We start from the raw sequence: 14,764 nt of genomic DNA on the forward strand, positions 1-14,764 counted from the left end.
TGGTCATTGTAACACAACCATCTGTGTAACCTGTGTTTATCCTGAAGATAATTCATAGAGAAACAATACAATTTTATAATGTAGAAGTGAATCATCATGCGTAATGTTGATGTAAATTTATCCATCTTTTTCTGTCACATATTAAAATAAATTTATAAGAAGGTAAGTTTTTAAAGTCATCTTCAGTGTCTTAAATGATGTAGAGACAGATTGCTACAAATGACTTCTTCTTCCATCTATTTTTCTTCAAATGACTCTACACCAAATATCTTAATGAATTCTGAGAGGAATGACAAATCTGAACATTGGTAAACAAATAAATATAATGTAGATATAATTGACTAGTAAAAAGTATTGATTGTCTACCATGATTCTTTGGTTGCATCTTCCTGTCACAGAATAGACCAATTATAGTTTATCCATATGATATCACCATTAAAAAGAAGTCCACCAAATCCAGAGACTTGAATTTCATTAGACTCTACTTTTCAAACTGCAGCTGACCAGGGTACAACCTATTCATAACTGGTGATACCACTATTTCAAATGATGTGAATTGATTTTTTTCCTGTCAAACTTTCTTTACCTATATGCTGTTTTTCTACATTGCCTTATCATACCAGAACTACAATGGTGATAGTTGTTGATACTCCCTGAGCGTAACTCTGTTTGCCTGCTTTTTCAATCACCATGTCTTCCATTTTTGCATTAAGCAAATGATAGTTCATCATTTGGAGACTATAGAAAAAATAGAATATTTATTTAACCACCTTTCAAGTTTAGAAATATGTAATTCATTAAATATTACTTAGGTTATGATGCATTTTCAATTATTAATCCTACATTTACTAATCTTTACTCTTGGCACAACATGTAGAAGTTGAAGGAATGTCTCAACGAAAGCTAAATTAGGTGCAAAGAGAATTAATGCTTCACAAGAGCTTCATTCGACTCACATTCACCATAGTCAAATTGATTCCATACAAGTTTATGTTGTTCTTTAAAAAAAAACATTTGTTGTTTGATGAATATGAACATTTGCAAGATGTGAGAAGGTAGAGGAATGTTAAACAACAGCTCACATTACTGAATATTTATTTTAGTTCCAACACCAGTTTATGTCTTTGTAAGGCTTAAATAACAGAAACTTAAAAAAAATACTAAAGCTATGAAGGAGTAAATTCAAAATTGGAGTTATTTAATATCAACTGCAGTGATTGTGTCTATGTCTAGGAAAAACAAAATCATAAATTTAAATAAGGAGAATACAATATTGAAGAATCCACACACTAGATTAGAGGAAAGTGTCTGATGTTAACCCAGGTACTTTGACCCCAGTCCAGTCAACGTGGAGTTCATATTCTCAATCCATACAGTGAGGGTCTCAAAAGACTGTTTTCTCTGTGACAAAGCTTCATAGAAGTCTTGCATTAGAGGGAAATTAAAGTACAAGGCATGATGAGACAAAAAATATGTGCATTTGACAGCAGTGGAAGGGGATGTGAACCAGAACAATATTGTCTTTTTGTTTGAAGAAATAGTTTGTCAAAAACATAGCTTTACATTTTTATTGGTGTGTGTTTGTTATACATGATGTTTACATTCATCTTGCAGAACTCTTTCTATATGTGTATTTAATCTGTATCTATATCTAATCAGTACCTGTCCATATCTAATCTGTACCTACATCTATGTCTAATCTACTCTACACCTAACCTGCAGTATATCTAATGGCTACCCATACCTGACTCATATCTACCCCTATATCTAATCTACATCTAACCTGTATCCATATCTAATCCATATCTGTATCTAATCGATGTCTAACTGAGATCCACTCCTGCACCCACATCTCTTGGATTTCTGTATTGTAGGGGGTGACTTTCTATCACTCCCCTCCTCCCTCCCACCCTCCACAGGGTTCCATTCCCTTCTCCTGGTTGTCTTTCCCCATGCTTCCTCCCATTATGCCAGTATTTTCCCCTTTAATTTACTCATATTTTGTGTTTCTCATATAAAAGGAGCAATGCTGTATCTAACTTTCTGTGTTTGACTTATTTTACTTAACATTGTGATCTCAGGAATCATCCATTATTTTCCTGCAAATGCCTTGAGTTTGCTCTTCTTTCACTGAGTGAAGCTCCACTTCATATGTATACCATGTTTTCCTCAGCCATTTTATGGTTGATGGGCATCCTGGCACAGTAACAAAACCATTTACAAGTGTGTGATTGGCTCCCAGAGTGATTTCATACCTTAAGTTGTCTAGCCAATAATTATACCCAAATTTATTTACAAAATTCATCTGTGTCAGGTTTCAACCAAAAAGATATTTTCCTTGTCTAGAACTATGCTATAAAAACTTATTATTTTATTATTTAAAACTGAAGATACATAAAATAAAAGAGAATATTTCACTGTTCTTGAAATGAGGAACCTTTTCAGGATGTTACATTTAGTATTACATTGCATTTATATTTAGCTTAGCTCACATGGTTACATTTCATATTTATGTGGATCAGCGTACCGCTATCTACTTCCCCTCTTACCATATACTGACATGAACAAGCAAGCACCTTGGGCAGAGTAGGTGGAGAAGCGCAGCTTCCAGCTGGCACCACCTGGACTCTGGCTTCCTGTATGGGTTTACAGAATCAATTGTAATTATTTTTTTTATTTTTCTTAAATTTAAAGAGAATAATAATAATTAAAAAGAACAATAGCAAAATACCAACAACATAGACAAAAAAAAAAAAAAAGCAAAAAACAGTACAAATGATACAGGGTTTCAGAACAAAATGTTAGGCATTAACAGTGGTTGTTATATTATATTGCTATCTTCAATTAAGTAGCTCAGATTACAAGATATAAGAATTCAAACCATTAAAGGGAATAAACCATTAAGAAAATAAAAAATAAAAACAAAAAACCATTAGAAACAATACAGAGTTTCACTAGACAAAATGGTAGGAATTCAGCAATGGTTGTTCTATTGCATATGGTTGTCTTCAAATCAGTTGTTCAGATTACCAGATATAAGCCAACATAATTACATTTACCATCTACTTGTAGGACAGGTAGCCTTTAACGGTTTCCTGTCTGCTCTCTTGTTCCCGGTTACTTACAAGCATTATCCCATTTCACATTTACAATACCTTTTGGAAGATGCAGTACTAGTCCCATCATTCATAAGACTGAAGCTCAGGAGTTTGAGAAACTCACCCTCGGATGAACACCTTCTACCCATGATCTGCATGGTTTCTATGAAAACTTTTATTTAGGCTGAGCTGACTTTTTGTTTTGTTTTTCCTGCCTACCTGTGCTTCAGCTTCTCTGGTGCTAGGTAGATTACAGTTTTAAAAATTTGGAAGAAGTGAAGGGCATCCACTCGATAAACAGAACTCTTCCAATCACCAACCAAGCCCCGGACATATGCAACGAGGCAGCCCCTGCCTCAGATGCCAAGCTTTCCCATCCTCACGGACAGCCTGGGTGTTCAGTCTGGTAATGACTTTGCATAATATTGATCTTTTGCAGTCAATTGGATGCGGAGAAAGGAACACCGCAGAGATTTACGTGTCTTTAGGGCACTCTCTGTTTCTCAGGGGACCAGTAGTTTTCATGCATTTCAGCCAGGAATCACCCGAATCTCTCTCTCTCTGTCTCTCTGTCTCTCTGTCTCTGTCTCTGTCTCTGTCTCTCTGTCTCTGTCTCTCTGTCTCTCTGTCTGTCTCTCTCTCTCTCTTCATTGGGGGAAAGGAAGCTGACATAGGCTTCTACTGAAGAGCTCTCATGAAGTATTAAAAACTGCACTTTAAACAATTTGTTCACAATCTTGTAATGATTACTGCCATTGACAGTGTATAAAGTTACAAATAACTCAAGCAAGCTATAACAAGAAACTCTGGGGTGATTTCTTGGGGACTGCCTTTGCCTACCTTACAAGCAAGGGTGGCACTTTGTCCTGGTGGCAGGAAGATCTAGGGCTAGACAGGAGGCCGAAAGGACCACAAGGACAGAGCACACTTTCCTTTGAGACAGAGGACACAAGGGGTGGACTGGTATGATGCAATGTATGGATCAGATCTGCCGTGTAACACTAAATTAACACATCTGACATTAATCCTGTACAGTGATCATACATTTGATAATACAGTGGAGAAGTAGATAAAGCGAGAGAACCTCTCCCACGATCCATGTGCTCCTCTTGGAGTGAGGGCTGGGAGGAGGGTCTCCACCACTGCATTCCCTTGGTGGAAGAAATTCTGCACTGTGAGGCTTCTCACGAGTGGTTCTTACTAAGTATTCCCTGAGAGAAACCAAGTGTTAATTCAAGACACTGTTGTGAAAAAGCCTCAACATTTTTATCCCACGGGGGTGGAGAGGGAGAGAGAAAAAAAGAATGCAAAATAGACACTAAACAACATTTCTTAAAAGCGTCACGTCTGTGTACATCAGCTCCAAGATCCTCCTGAGGATTTCTGCAGTGGAGCTGAGGACGGGTGAAACTATCTGGATAAAAAGAGCCTGGAGCAGCCAAGAAAAGCTCATTGGTCTCCTTGCTCTCCTGTGCCCGGGTTTCACTCTCCCAGCGAATGGCTTGGTGCAGATGAAACCATTTAAACAAGCCCTCCTAGAGCTAGACAACTTCATATCACTATTCACCCCTCATCCCATTACTGAGTATCTCACTTCCCCTGGACAAGCCTGTACGGCCAACCTACTTCTGCCCTGTCCTTTCAGAGAGTGGCTTCTCCCGTGTGAGGCCAACCAACTCAGAGAGCATCTCCCAGTTCAGAGCTGTCCCTGCACACTTCTCGGTGCTGTGAAGCTCTGCTGGGAGGGGGCCATGGGTGGGAGTCAGATCACCAGGTACCGGTGTCCACTGGGCCTCCAGTTAACGCTTGCATTTGTTTCCTTGCCTTGCAGAGATGCTGGAGTCCAGCAATGTGATCTCGTTCCATGGCTTGGCCAACAGCTCCAGCTATCACACTTTCCTGCTGGACGAGGAGCGAGGCAGGCTGTACGTCGGGGCGAAGGACCACATATTCTCCTTCAACCTGGTTAACATCAAGGATTTCCAGAAGGTAGCTGTGTGCTGTTATACCTGCGGTACCTTGTGCTTCCCGTGTGTGCTATAATCCTTTGAAACGTCTCACGTTGTATAGGTTCTCCTAGCTATTTGGAATCATGACCAGTTACAGAAAATTGCTCAAAATTATTATTTTACATTTTGAGCTGCAAATGCAGCTTGTGACAATAACAAAATGGACTTAGTAAGGAATAAAAGTCAAAGAAGACACTGTAGTGCTCCCAAGGATCACTATAAGAATCACCGGCTGCTGCTCAGCCTTCAATGGTCATACAATTATTCCTGCATAAAAGTGCATGCCTGAATGGTTGTAGACGCTCATAACTGCCTCAGGTACTAGGTGTGTCTGTGTGCACAGTGTGTGTGCTGCCATCACATGCAGGGCTCCTCAGTTATCCACAGGCCCGATGGGACGCACCGTGAGTGCACACACAATTGCACCGGCACACGGCCGCTCGCATCAGCGGCATGCTCTCCACGTCTGTCACAGGCCACAACAGCAGAGTGGAAGAGCTGTGGCCATGTGGCCCAGAAAACTGAAAGTATTTAGTGCCTTGTCTTATAAATGAAAAACTTGTCAACCTGATCTAACAGATGAGGTTTTTTTTTGTCTTTTTGAGACAGGGTCTCGCTATGCAGTTCAGTCTGGCCTTGAGCTCACTTTGTAGCCCCGGCTGGTCTTGAACTTGGTGGCAAGTTTTTGCAAGTGTGGTCACTGAGACATTGGCATACATAGGTCTTTTCCTTATTCCTCATAGTGTTTCTGGTTTATTTCATTTGAAAGCTATGCAGTTTGGAACAAGCAAACATTGACAAATTAGTAAAAATTTGCTAAGTTTACTTGATACACCTTAGGTCAGCTGTCTGAGGAGTTCTGTCCACTCTCCTTCCCTATGGGGTGAAGGTCTCGGTGTCTAGGCTTCCACAGGGGTCACAGTATGGCAACCTTGCAGAACACACACCGCCCATGTGGACCTGTTCTAGGTCTGCTTTCTCTTGAATTTGGGATTGGAAAGTAGTGTGTGCCTCGACTATCCACAGTCTGTACATTGCCTGGTAACTTTTTAAAGAGCGACTAAGTTGTAAAACGTTTTGTTCTGGTGGAGAATTTTGTGTTGGAAATAAAGTAAAGGCTTGTATTCAACGTTGATCTCCATATTTAATAGAGTGTAGCACTTTGACTACTTCTACAGTCGACATTAAGATTCTGACCATGTACATCAACATTTGATCGATATAAGATCATAAAATCCAAGGCCTTTATAACGTACTCATTTTTCTGATTATTCTATTTGATTTCTAATCTCAGGTGATGTCAACAAATGCCTAGCATTACTAAGATTATTATATTTATTGGTTTTTCTGAAATTATGAAAATATTGGTATTAAGAATATTTTGAATATTTTGAATCACAAATAAATATTTTATGTTACTGTTTTAACAGAACAAACTCATTTTATATAGTGAATAAGAAATTAAGATTATTCAGAGAAATTTAATATTTAATTTTAGGGAATTCTGTCAGTTAAGCTTGTCAGTATCATTTTATCATTTTCTAAAATTCATAAGTAGGTAAATAGACAGTGTGTGAACATATATCACTTCAGACCATCTGTTTAATGTATTTAACATTTGTCTTCTGAAGATCAAGAATCTAAAGTATTGAATTGTTTCTAAAATCAAAATCAACCAAAATATACAAAATTCTACTATTTCATAATTAGGCAAATCCTGGAGCCATTTGTACAACCAGCCTGAGTATTCAGATATCATAGTACATGTTGCATCCTCTACCAACTGGACTTGCAATAAATTCTTTGAGTTAATGGATTAATTAAAAGTTCAGTGATTTGCCCACTGCTGGGATCCTTGTTATAACTCTGGCCTGTGAATTAATATTACACTACTCATAGGAAGTGTATTTCTAAGTCTAAAACACCTTGTTAAAAATAGAATATTTAATTTTAAATGAAAGCACATTGTTTAAAAGGGCAAACCCAATTTATTTATTTAAACTTATACATCATTTCACTTCTGGTGGTTTTCACACTCTTTTATACCTATGTGCATATAAACTTGTTCAACAGCTCTTCCCTAAGCATCTACTGGGTGGCCCGGTCTATGAATTAATTGTTCTCATTGTGAATCACAGCTCACAACTGTCTCCTGTGAGTCACAGCTGATTGTTCTGGGTGACTCTGCAGTAAGGGTAAAGGAAAGGTGACCAGGAGGCCAAGCCCATTCCCAGGCAATGCGGGCTCTGGGTTCTGCATGAGGAAGAGCCACAGGAAGCTTCTTGGTCTTGATAGAAAGGCAGGATCTGCTTGGGCCTCCTGTTATTAAGGAGCACCAGAAAGGAGGGCAGAGGTGAAAGCGAGCAACTTGCCCTGGCCCCGTCCCCAGCACTGTCCCCCAGATGTGTGAGAATGACCGAGTCTCTGGAAGGACAGGCGCACATGCAAGGGGGATCATGAAACACTAGGAATAGCCGGGCAGAAAATGTAGGCATTGTTAGTTTAGCGGAGAATTGTTGAGCACAGGATAGAAAATAGAGTAAAGCATGACTATGAAAGGGTGAAGCCACATATCAGGCCCATATAATCTCAGCAACCAACAGTCAAGAGCTGGGAAGCTGTTAGGAAACAGCTTGTCTTTTAAAATAAATATTTACTTTACATATATAAGCACACATATTTGATAATCTGTGAGTCCGGCATAGTCTAACTGGTAAGCTACATGTGACAGTCAAGTACATCTTAGCACTGCTATGCACAAGTGTGGTTGTGCCCATGGAGAAGTTCTATTTTATGCTGCCCTGGGTAAACTTTCGCAAGTGCAGCTCACCTGGCCTCTCCAGAGCCACGCGGCAGAGAGCTGTGGGACAGCATTGACCGACACTCCAGTGAATGCTGGAGTCAGGCTGATTTTCACTTTGAGGATGATACTTTCGTTGTTCTTGATTTTACTAAGGGACTACTTTGTAAAAAGTTTGAGGAATAAGTCACGTAACAGTTTTAATTTAAACATACAGGCATATGTGAAGAAAAGTACATAAAAGCAGAATACAGAAATTAAGATTTTAATAGTAAAAACAAATGCATACCCAATAATTCTTAGGCTTTTTAAATCTGTGACATGAATTCAAACGTACTTATCATGTCATAACATACTATCTCATCGTGGCCCAAATTCTTGTGCTAAATGCGCTGTTTCTTTTTTAATTCCTCAGATTGAATACCACAACCTTTGCCCAAGTTTATGACCACAGGTATTGAGTGACCTAGAGGTCTGCAAATGAATGATAATCAGTCCTTTCCAGGTTAAAAGCTTTCCTGCAGACATAATTGATTAACTGCCACTGTCTTTGGATTTTTTCTTTTATATATGACATTTTTCCCCTGAAATTAATATCACTAGAAGAGAAAGCTGAATGAAAGAACAATAAATTTTTCTACCCAATTCAGTTAGTACTTACTAACATTGATCAGGGAATCTGGAAAAGTTTGTGTTAAAATTTAGGTGCTAGCAGTTGAATTATTACTCTGTAGAGAGATGTATCCAACTGTCCAAGCCACCAGCGACCTCTTGGAGCATATTCATGATATATGGAAATGTTTGGAGGGACAAAGACCAAATATTAGGGACAAAAACACAAACATTACTCCTCACATCATCTGAATTTAGCCCACAGTGGGAGTGTTTTTTCCTTTATTTTTCAAAGAAGAAATAATAGTAATGTGTTCCTACTCTCAATTATTTTAATGTTTCCTTTGGAAGCTGGGGTTTTTCTAACCCTTTTGGTCTCATTCTGCCCTCTCATTGTGAGATCTAGATTCTAGAAGTTGACTGAGAGCATCCCAGTGTTAAAATTTCAAAATCACTCATAGCAATACTAATTTAGAGAAACGTGGGCTGTACCTTTAAAGGTTTTCACCTCTTCCGTAGTGATCACATCCCACCAGTCCATCTCTCCCTCCTGCCTCCTTGGCAGTGGTCTCCACCCTATGTCACTTTGTCTGAGGACAGTGCGGCTCTGTCATTCTACCTGCGCACTTCGGAGAACAAGGGGTAGAAGGAGAGCGAGGACCGTGAGCCACACCAATGAGCTCACGTCACCAGAAAGTCTAAACAAAGTTCCTGTCACACAGTGTCTCACGGAACTTTCACTTCCATCTTGCCAAGGACCGTGTGCAAGATTGCATCTTTCAGAGAACTTAACTGACCCCAAGTAACCTTTCTTTTGTATCCTTAGATCGTGTGGCCAGTGTCTTACACCAGAAGAGACGAATGCAAGTGGGCTGGGAAAGACATCCTGGTAAGCACCACTCTACTGAATTATTTTAGTGATTTCTTAAGCAGTTTTTACTCTGTCATTTATTGTTATTAAATATGCTATTAAACCTCACACTTGCGAGTCTAATCCCTCTCAAGGAATAAAATGCTACTCAGTCCTGGAGGCACCGAGGGTCCTGCAGCCTTCACACTGTGACAACCGGAGGTCATTTCTTCCAGGGCTAAGCCTTGTTAGTGAAGTTAAGTGGCGCTGGGTTGAGTGATACCCAAATATCTGCACGTGAAAAATAGCTGCAATTCGTAGATAAAATAACTTGCAGGATTTGTAAAACCATAACTGCATGTTACTTATATATTGTCAATATTTTGGAATGTCCAAAATGCCAAGAATTCATTCCCAAAGTTTTGTCTGTCTGAGGGCAGTGCCATGTGGGAGAAGCTCACCCTGTGTGCTGCCGTGCATGGGATAGGCAGGTATTGTCAAGGGCCGGCTTGGCGGACTGGGAGCAGCTGCCCTAAGCAATGTTCATATTCTGAGGGTTGCGAGGCGGGAGCTGAGTTCATGGGAAAGTTCGCCCTGTGCAGCGGCAGTGCTGCCACAGGTGCAGGAGGGGAGGTGGGGAGTGCGGAGCACAAGCTGCCCTCCCTCAACTCACACCCACGTGAGCAGCAGCACTGCGGCCTTGAGCCTTTCAGGCCGAGCATGGGCATTATACTGAAAGTTCTTCCTTAGGGAGAGTTCAGCGGGGCCTGAACCCCAAGAGCAGATTGGCACCGTCACCTCCGCAATAGGGACAGGAGGCGTGGTTTGGGATAAGTCAAAGCACATGGAAAGTCATTCTATCAAAGTTTCTATCACCCCAAGCCAATGCATCTGTGGGGACTTTTAAAGAAATTAATAGAGAGAACACGGAAGCGAAAGCCCAGGGAGGGCAGTGCTGTACACTGCACCACACGAGAATGTGCCTTCATGATCTTTGGACTCTAGTATCTTGTCTGTGAAATGGAACAAACAATATTGCACAATTATAACACAAGCTGAACAGTTTTCCTAGACCTCATTGGGAAAAGTAGAAAACCTTTTACAAATATAAGGCCCCAAAGCACAGCTGCACAGACAAGAAATTTACTAATACTGAAGTGACCCATTTACCGTTAACAAATTATGTTAGAAATACTTGGGGAAATTACTGAGGAGGACTAGAAGGGACTATCTTCCTGTACGCAGCTGTTATCTTCAAGAATGCAAACTTCCTTCCTCGTTTTCATAATGGTGAAGACCAGCTTGTAATTGCTGAGAAATGTTCCTGCACAAGCCCTCTAACAGTTTACGCAGCATGTTGTAAACGTAGCTTTAATGGTCGATTTATGAGGTGGGGATGGTTACTCCCACTTTCTTGATCAAGAATTACGATAATTCAGAATGTCACTCAAAGTCTTTTCCTTAAAATTTTGTAGTGTTTTGTGTACGGGGCTGTAAGTTAGGATGGTTTCTGTGTCCGTGATGATGCTCTTGATGTCAGCGGGACTGTTTGATCTGAACTTGCCCACTAACAGACACATGATAAACAAAGGACAGTTGAGCAAAATCTCACTCTTTTGGGCTCAACAAGTCTGTGAGTAAAATGGCAGCCAGGTCCCAGAGTTCCTGTAAAGTTCAAAGACACACAAGTGAGACTGTCAAAACAATGTGATATTAATTAACAATACCAGTGATAAAATATTAACCACCACCTTAATTAATCTTCTCAAAAAACAACCAATTAATATAGCATGAGAAAGTATGTGTACTTTGGTATTCTTTTACATTCATTAATTCAATTTATTTGTGTTTTCATTTCATTAAGTTAATTTTAATGAAGTTTACTTAAAATCCACAATTGAACTGATTTAATGCCGAATGCAAAGAAAGACCAAATCACAAATATCTTCTCATGCTACACTAGCTAGATGAATTTTTTAAAAGATTAAGTAGACTGATGTCATATCATTCAATTGCTCAAAATGCACCTACCTCCAGCGTAGTGTGTGGGACATGACCTATATGATATCAGAGCTTTCATTACAAGTTTCTATGAGGTGATCAGATACCGTGAACCTCATTACAGCTAGCAAATGCAGTGTCTCACTTCCTTTTCATTGACTTTCGTTGAATTCATGAGCATTTTAAACAGCCTGACAAGCACAGCAAGTTGTTCTTCTTATGAAGATAGCCCTGAAACCCTGAATATGGTGCCCACAGCTTGGTTAGGTCAGGAGCTTCTGAAGCTATTAAATTCACTGTGTCTGGGCCAGCAGCACAAGCCCTCTGCTCAAGGTAGAGGAGGAGAGAGACAGAGACAGAGACAGAGCTCTGTAGAAGATGAGAGGAATACTTTTGGAAATCACACAAACACAAAAGGAAAGTGCCTTCTTAGAGACTGAGTGATCTGATGCAGTCATTACATCTAGTGTTTAGTGCTTGGCTTCGTCCCCTTCACGTTACTTTACACTGATCTGTTATTGAACATCTACATTATGCATTAACGGCATGTTATTAAAATTTGTTTTACCTATCAGGCAACCACATTTAAATAGTTTAAGTCTTATCTCAAAGTATGTATTCCCTGCATTTTATATGATTCCTGACATCCCTTGGTTAGTTTGGCCCTTTAATTTACAAACCTATATTTGTCCATCTCTTTTCCTATACATGATTTTAGAAATAGTGATGCGATGAATTCCTGGGGTTTGTAACACTTCTGCCATGATAATCACAAGAAAATAAACACTGCTATTTACTTTTACCAATAATTTAAATGACCGATTTGCAAGAAAGATCGAGGAGGAAGAGTTTCCTTCTTCCGACACCTGATCTGCAGGTGGCGTGCACCCTTGCTGGGAATGCGGCCCAGTGTGTGCATGAATAGCCTGCAGCCGGGGTGTATGCTTGGCTGCTGCTCCTGGAGAGCTCTTGTGATGCTGTAGACCATAGGGACAGGTGGACTCTGCAGCCGTCAGAACTCCAAGAAAGCATCACAGTGAGACCTGGTCTGGACATTACAGGAAGCAAACTCACCAGCTCCTGTGGGTTCTCTGGGTTCCAGAGGGCGGGTTTACCTTCCCCGAGTGATTTCCCTAGTGAGAGTCCTCTGGAAATCACAGGGCTCTGAGCACGTCACCCTGGGGAAGAGCTGTCTGCTCAGAGCTCAGTTCAGACGCAAGGTAAGAGCAGGAAGAGGGACAGGGCGCTGGCCAACTTGTACGTGCTGCAAGGGGCCGTCCCCATGCGGCTAGGCCTGCTTCCTTCCTGCACCCCGACAAGCCACGGGACTGACCCTCGACACCTCCTATGTAACCAAGTGGAACACCACGCAGAAAGTGAGCTTTGCCCACTCTCCCAAGCAGCTGGGAAGAGCCAGCCTGTCACTGTCTGTATCAAAGATATGCATTAAAGCAACAGCTGGAATTTGGGCAACTGTCCCACAAAGAATGTGCTTTATGAGAAAGCCAGAATCTGCAGCTGGACACACAAATATGCTGAATATATTAAACAGGATGCATGGCATTGTTGCCTATGCATATTGTTATAGGCATAGGTATCTCCACGTGTATGCAGTACACATGCACATGCACGCACACTCACACATGCACAGGGGGTGTAGGTGTATGTACTGGACAAAGCATCTCTGGCAACATTTATCTAAACTGACTTTTTCTGTTGCAGGCATGATTGTCTAGAGTATAGAACACAGCCTGCTAACATGCATGTTTGGGGTTAAGGGCTCTAAACTTCACTAGGGCTGTAGCATTTCTATCGTTAGAGAAATAAAGTGCTCGATGAACTTTTCCACTGCTATTACTTAAGTTATTTGAAAAAATATGTAAGCCATAAGACTATTAGAAAGAAACCCTGGATGATAGAGTAAACACCACCCAGATATCTGTATGCTGGCTCCTGCTCTTCCCTTGTTTTTTATATCTTCCTAGGGCTTAAAATCCACTTTGTTATTCACAATAACATTTCTATTGATGGATTAACTTCCTTGACCCTGTTTTGCAAATGAAAACTGAGTCCTTGCTAAGCTGGTAGAAGAATCTGTTTTGAATCAATAGCTCTCTGAATCCTCTTTGTTTATCCTACTAAACCGGCTCTCCACACTGAGTTTCAATAAAGCCAAATGGCAACCGTATGACTGCTAGAAATATTTTGAACATCATTAGAAATCAAAATATCAACCATCTGAAAGCAACAAAAAAAAGCAGATTCTCATAACATTCTCATTCCTGGACTCATTTCAAAGGGTGGTATCGTGGGTGCACCTGAACTTTGGGGCTGTTTGGAAGCTCTGAGGGATTTATGCTTTGGTTCTTAGCAGTTATTTGTTTTTAATGTGTTGATACATGATAACACATCTGTCGCATTCACGCAGCTCAAATCGCAGGGCCTGAGCAACACCGTGTTTGCCCCGTGATGCAAAGGAAAACGTGCATTGCATGCTCATCTCGAGCTAGGCTCATTCCATAACACACCGGGTGTCAACTGCACACTGCATTCATCTTCCCAGTGGGCAAAGGGACGTCGACCTTTGGTGTCCTTCAAGAGAAAAAATAGCAAAATAACAACAATGAAGACAAAAACAGTAAAAACTATACAGAATTTCAAAACAATGTGATAGGAATTAACAGTAGTTGTTATATTACATATTGTTATCTTCAGTGAAGTTGCTCAGATTACCTGATGTAATAATGAAAGACTGATCAAATAATTAAAGAAAATAAAAAGTAATAAAAAATTAGAAACGATACAGAGCTTCACTAAACTGGGATGAGGGAAAGGAGAAGAAAGAAAGAAAGAAAGAAAGAAAGAAAGAAAGAAAGAAAGAAAGAAAGAAAGAAAGAATGATTATATATGTATATACGAGGCTAGCTGGAATAATTGTACTGTTGATGTCTATTGGCTTATTGAAAAGAATAGTTAATGCTTATTTTTTTTTCTTGACCAATTTTGTATGCTTATATCTGGTAATCTGAGCAACTAATTTGAAGACAACAATATGAAATATAACCACCACTGTTAAATTTCTACCATCTTCTTTGATCAACCTTCAGTTTTAAACTTTTATTGTAGGCATTTTATTTTATGTTGTAGTTATTTATTCATTTTTGTTTTTTTGAAACATGGTCTTGCTCTGTAGTCCAGCCTGGTCTTGAACTCACTAGTAGACCAGGCTGGGCTCAAACTCACAGCAGTCCTGTCTCAGCCTCCTGAGTGCTGCTGGGCCTGGAAGTTGCAGGTTATTTCTTAAGGCTGTTTATCGGTACAGAGCCTTGGGAAGTGGAGCATCCCTCTGAGTGGTTGCCAAGACCCAGAGGCAGTAGAGAGAGCACTTCCTCTG

General features: G+C 40.2%; 1 protein-coding gene across 1 annotated transcript in view; it reads left to right on the forward strand.

Moving 5' to 3' along the window:
- Sema3a (sema domain, immunoglobulin domain (Ig), short basic domain, secreted, (semaphorin) 3A) overlaps window positions 1-14,764 on the forward strand; it is a gene marked incomplete at its 5' end in the record, with an annotated part of 198,255 nt that overhangs the window by 48,240 nt on the left and 135,251 nt on the right. Inside the window, 2 exon segments of the mRNA XM_005377190.2 lie at window positions 4,930-5,087; window positions 9,346-9,408. Of these exon segments, the coding sequence (XP_005377247.1) occupies window positions 4,930-5,087; window positions 9,346-9,408 (221 nt within the window).

This window comes from Chinchilla lanigera, unplaced genomic scaffold, assembly GCF_000276665.1.
Source record: "Chinchilla lanigera isolate Chin_1 unplaced genomic scaffold, ChiLan1.0 scaffold00009, whole genome shotgun sequence".
NCBI classification, from domain to species: domain Eukaryota; kingdom Metazoa; phylum Chordata; class Mammalia; order Rodentia; family Chinchillidae; genus Chinchilla; species Chinchilla lanigera.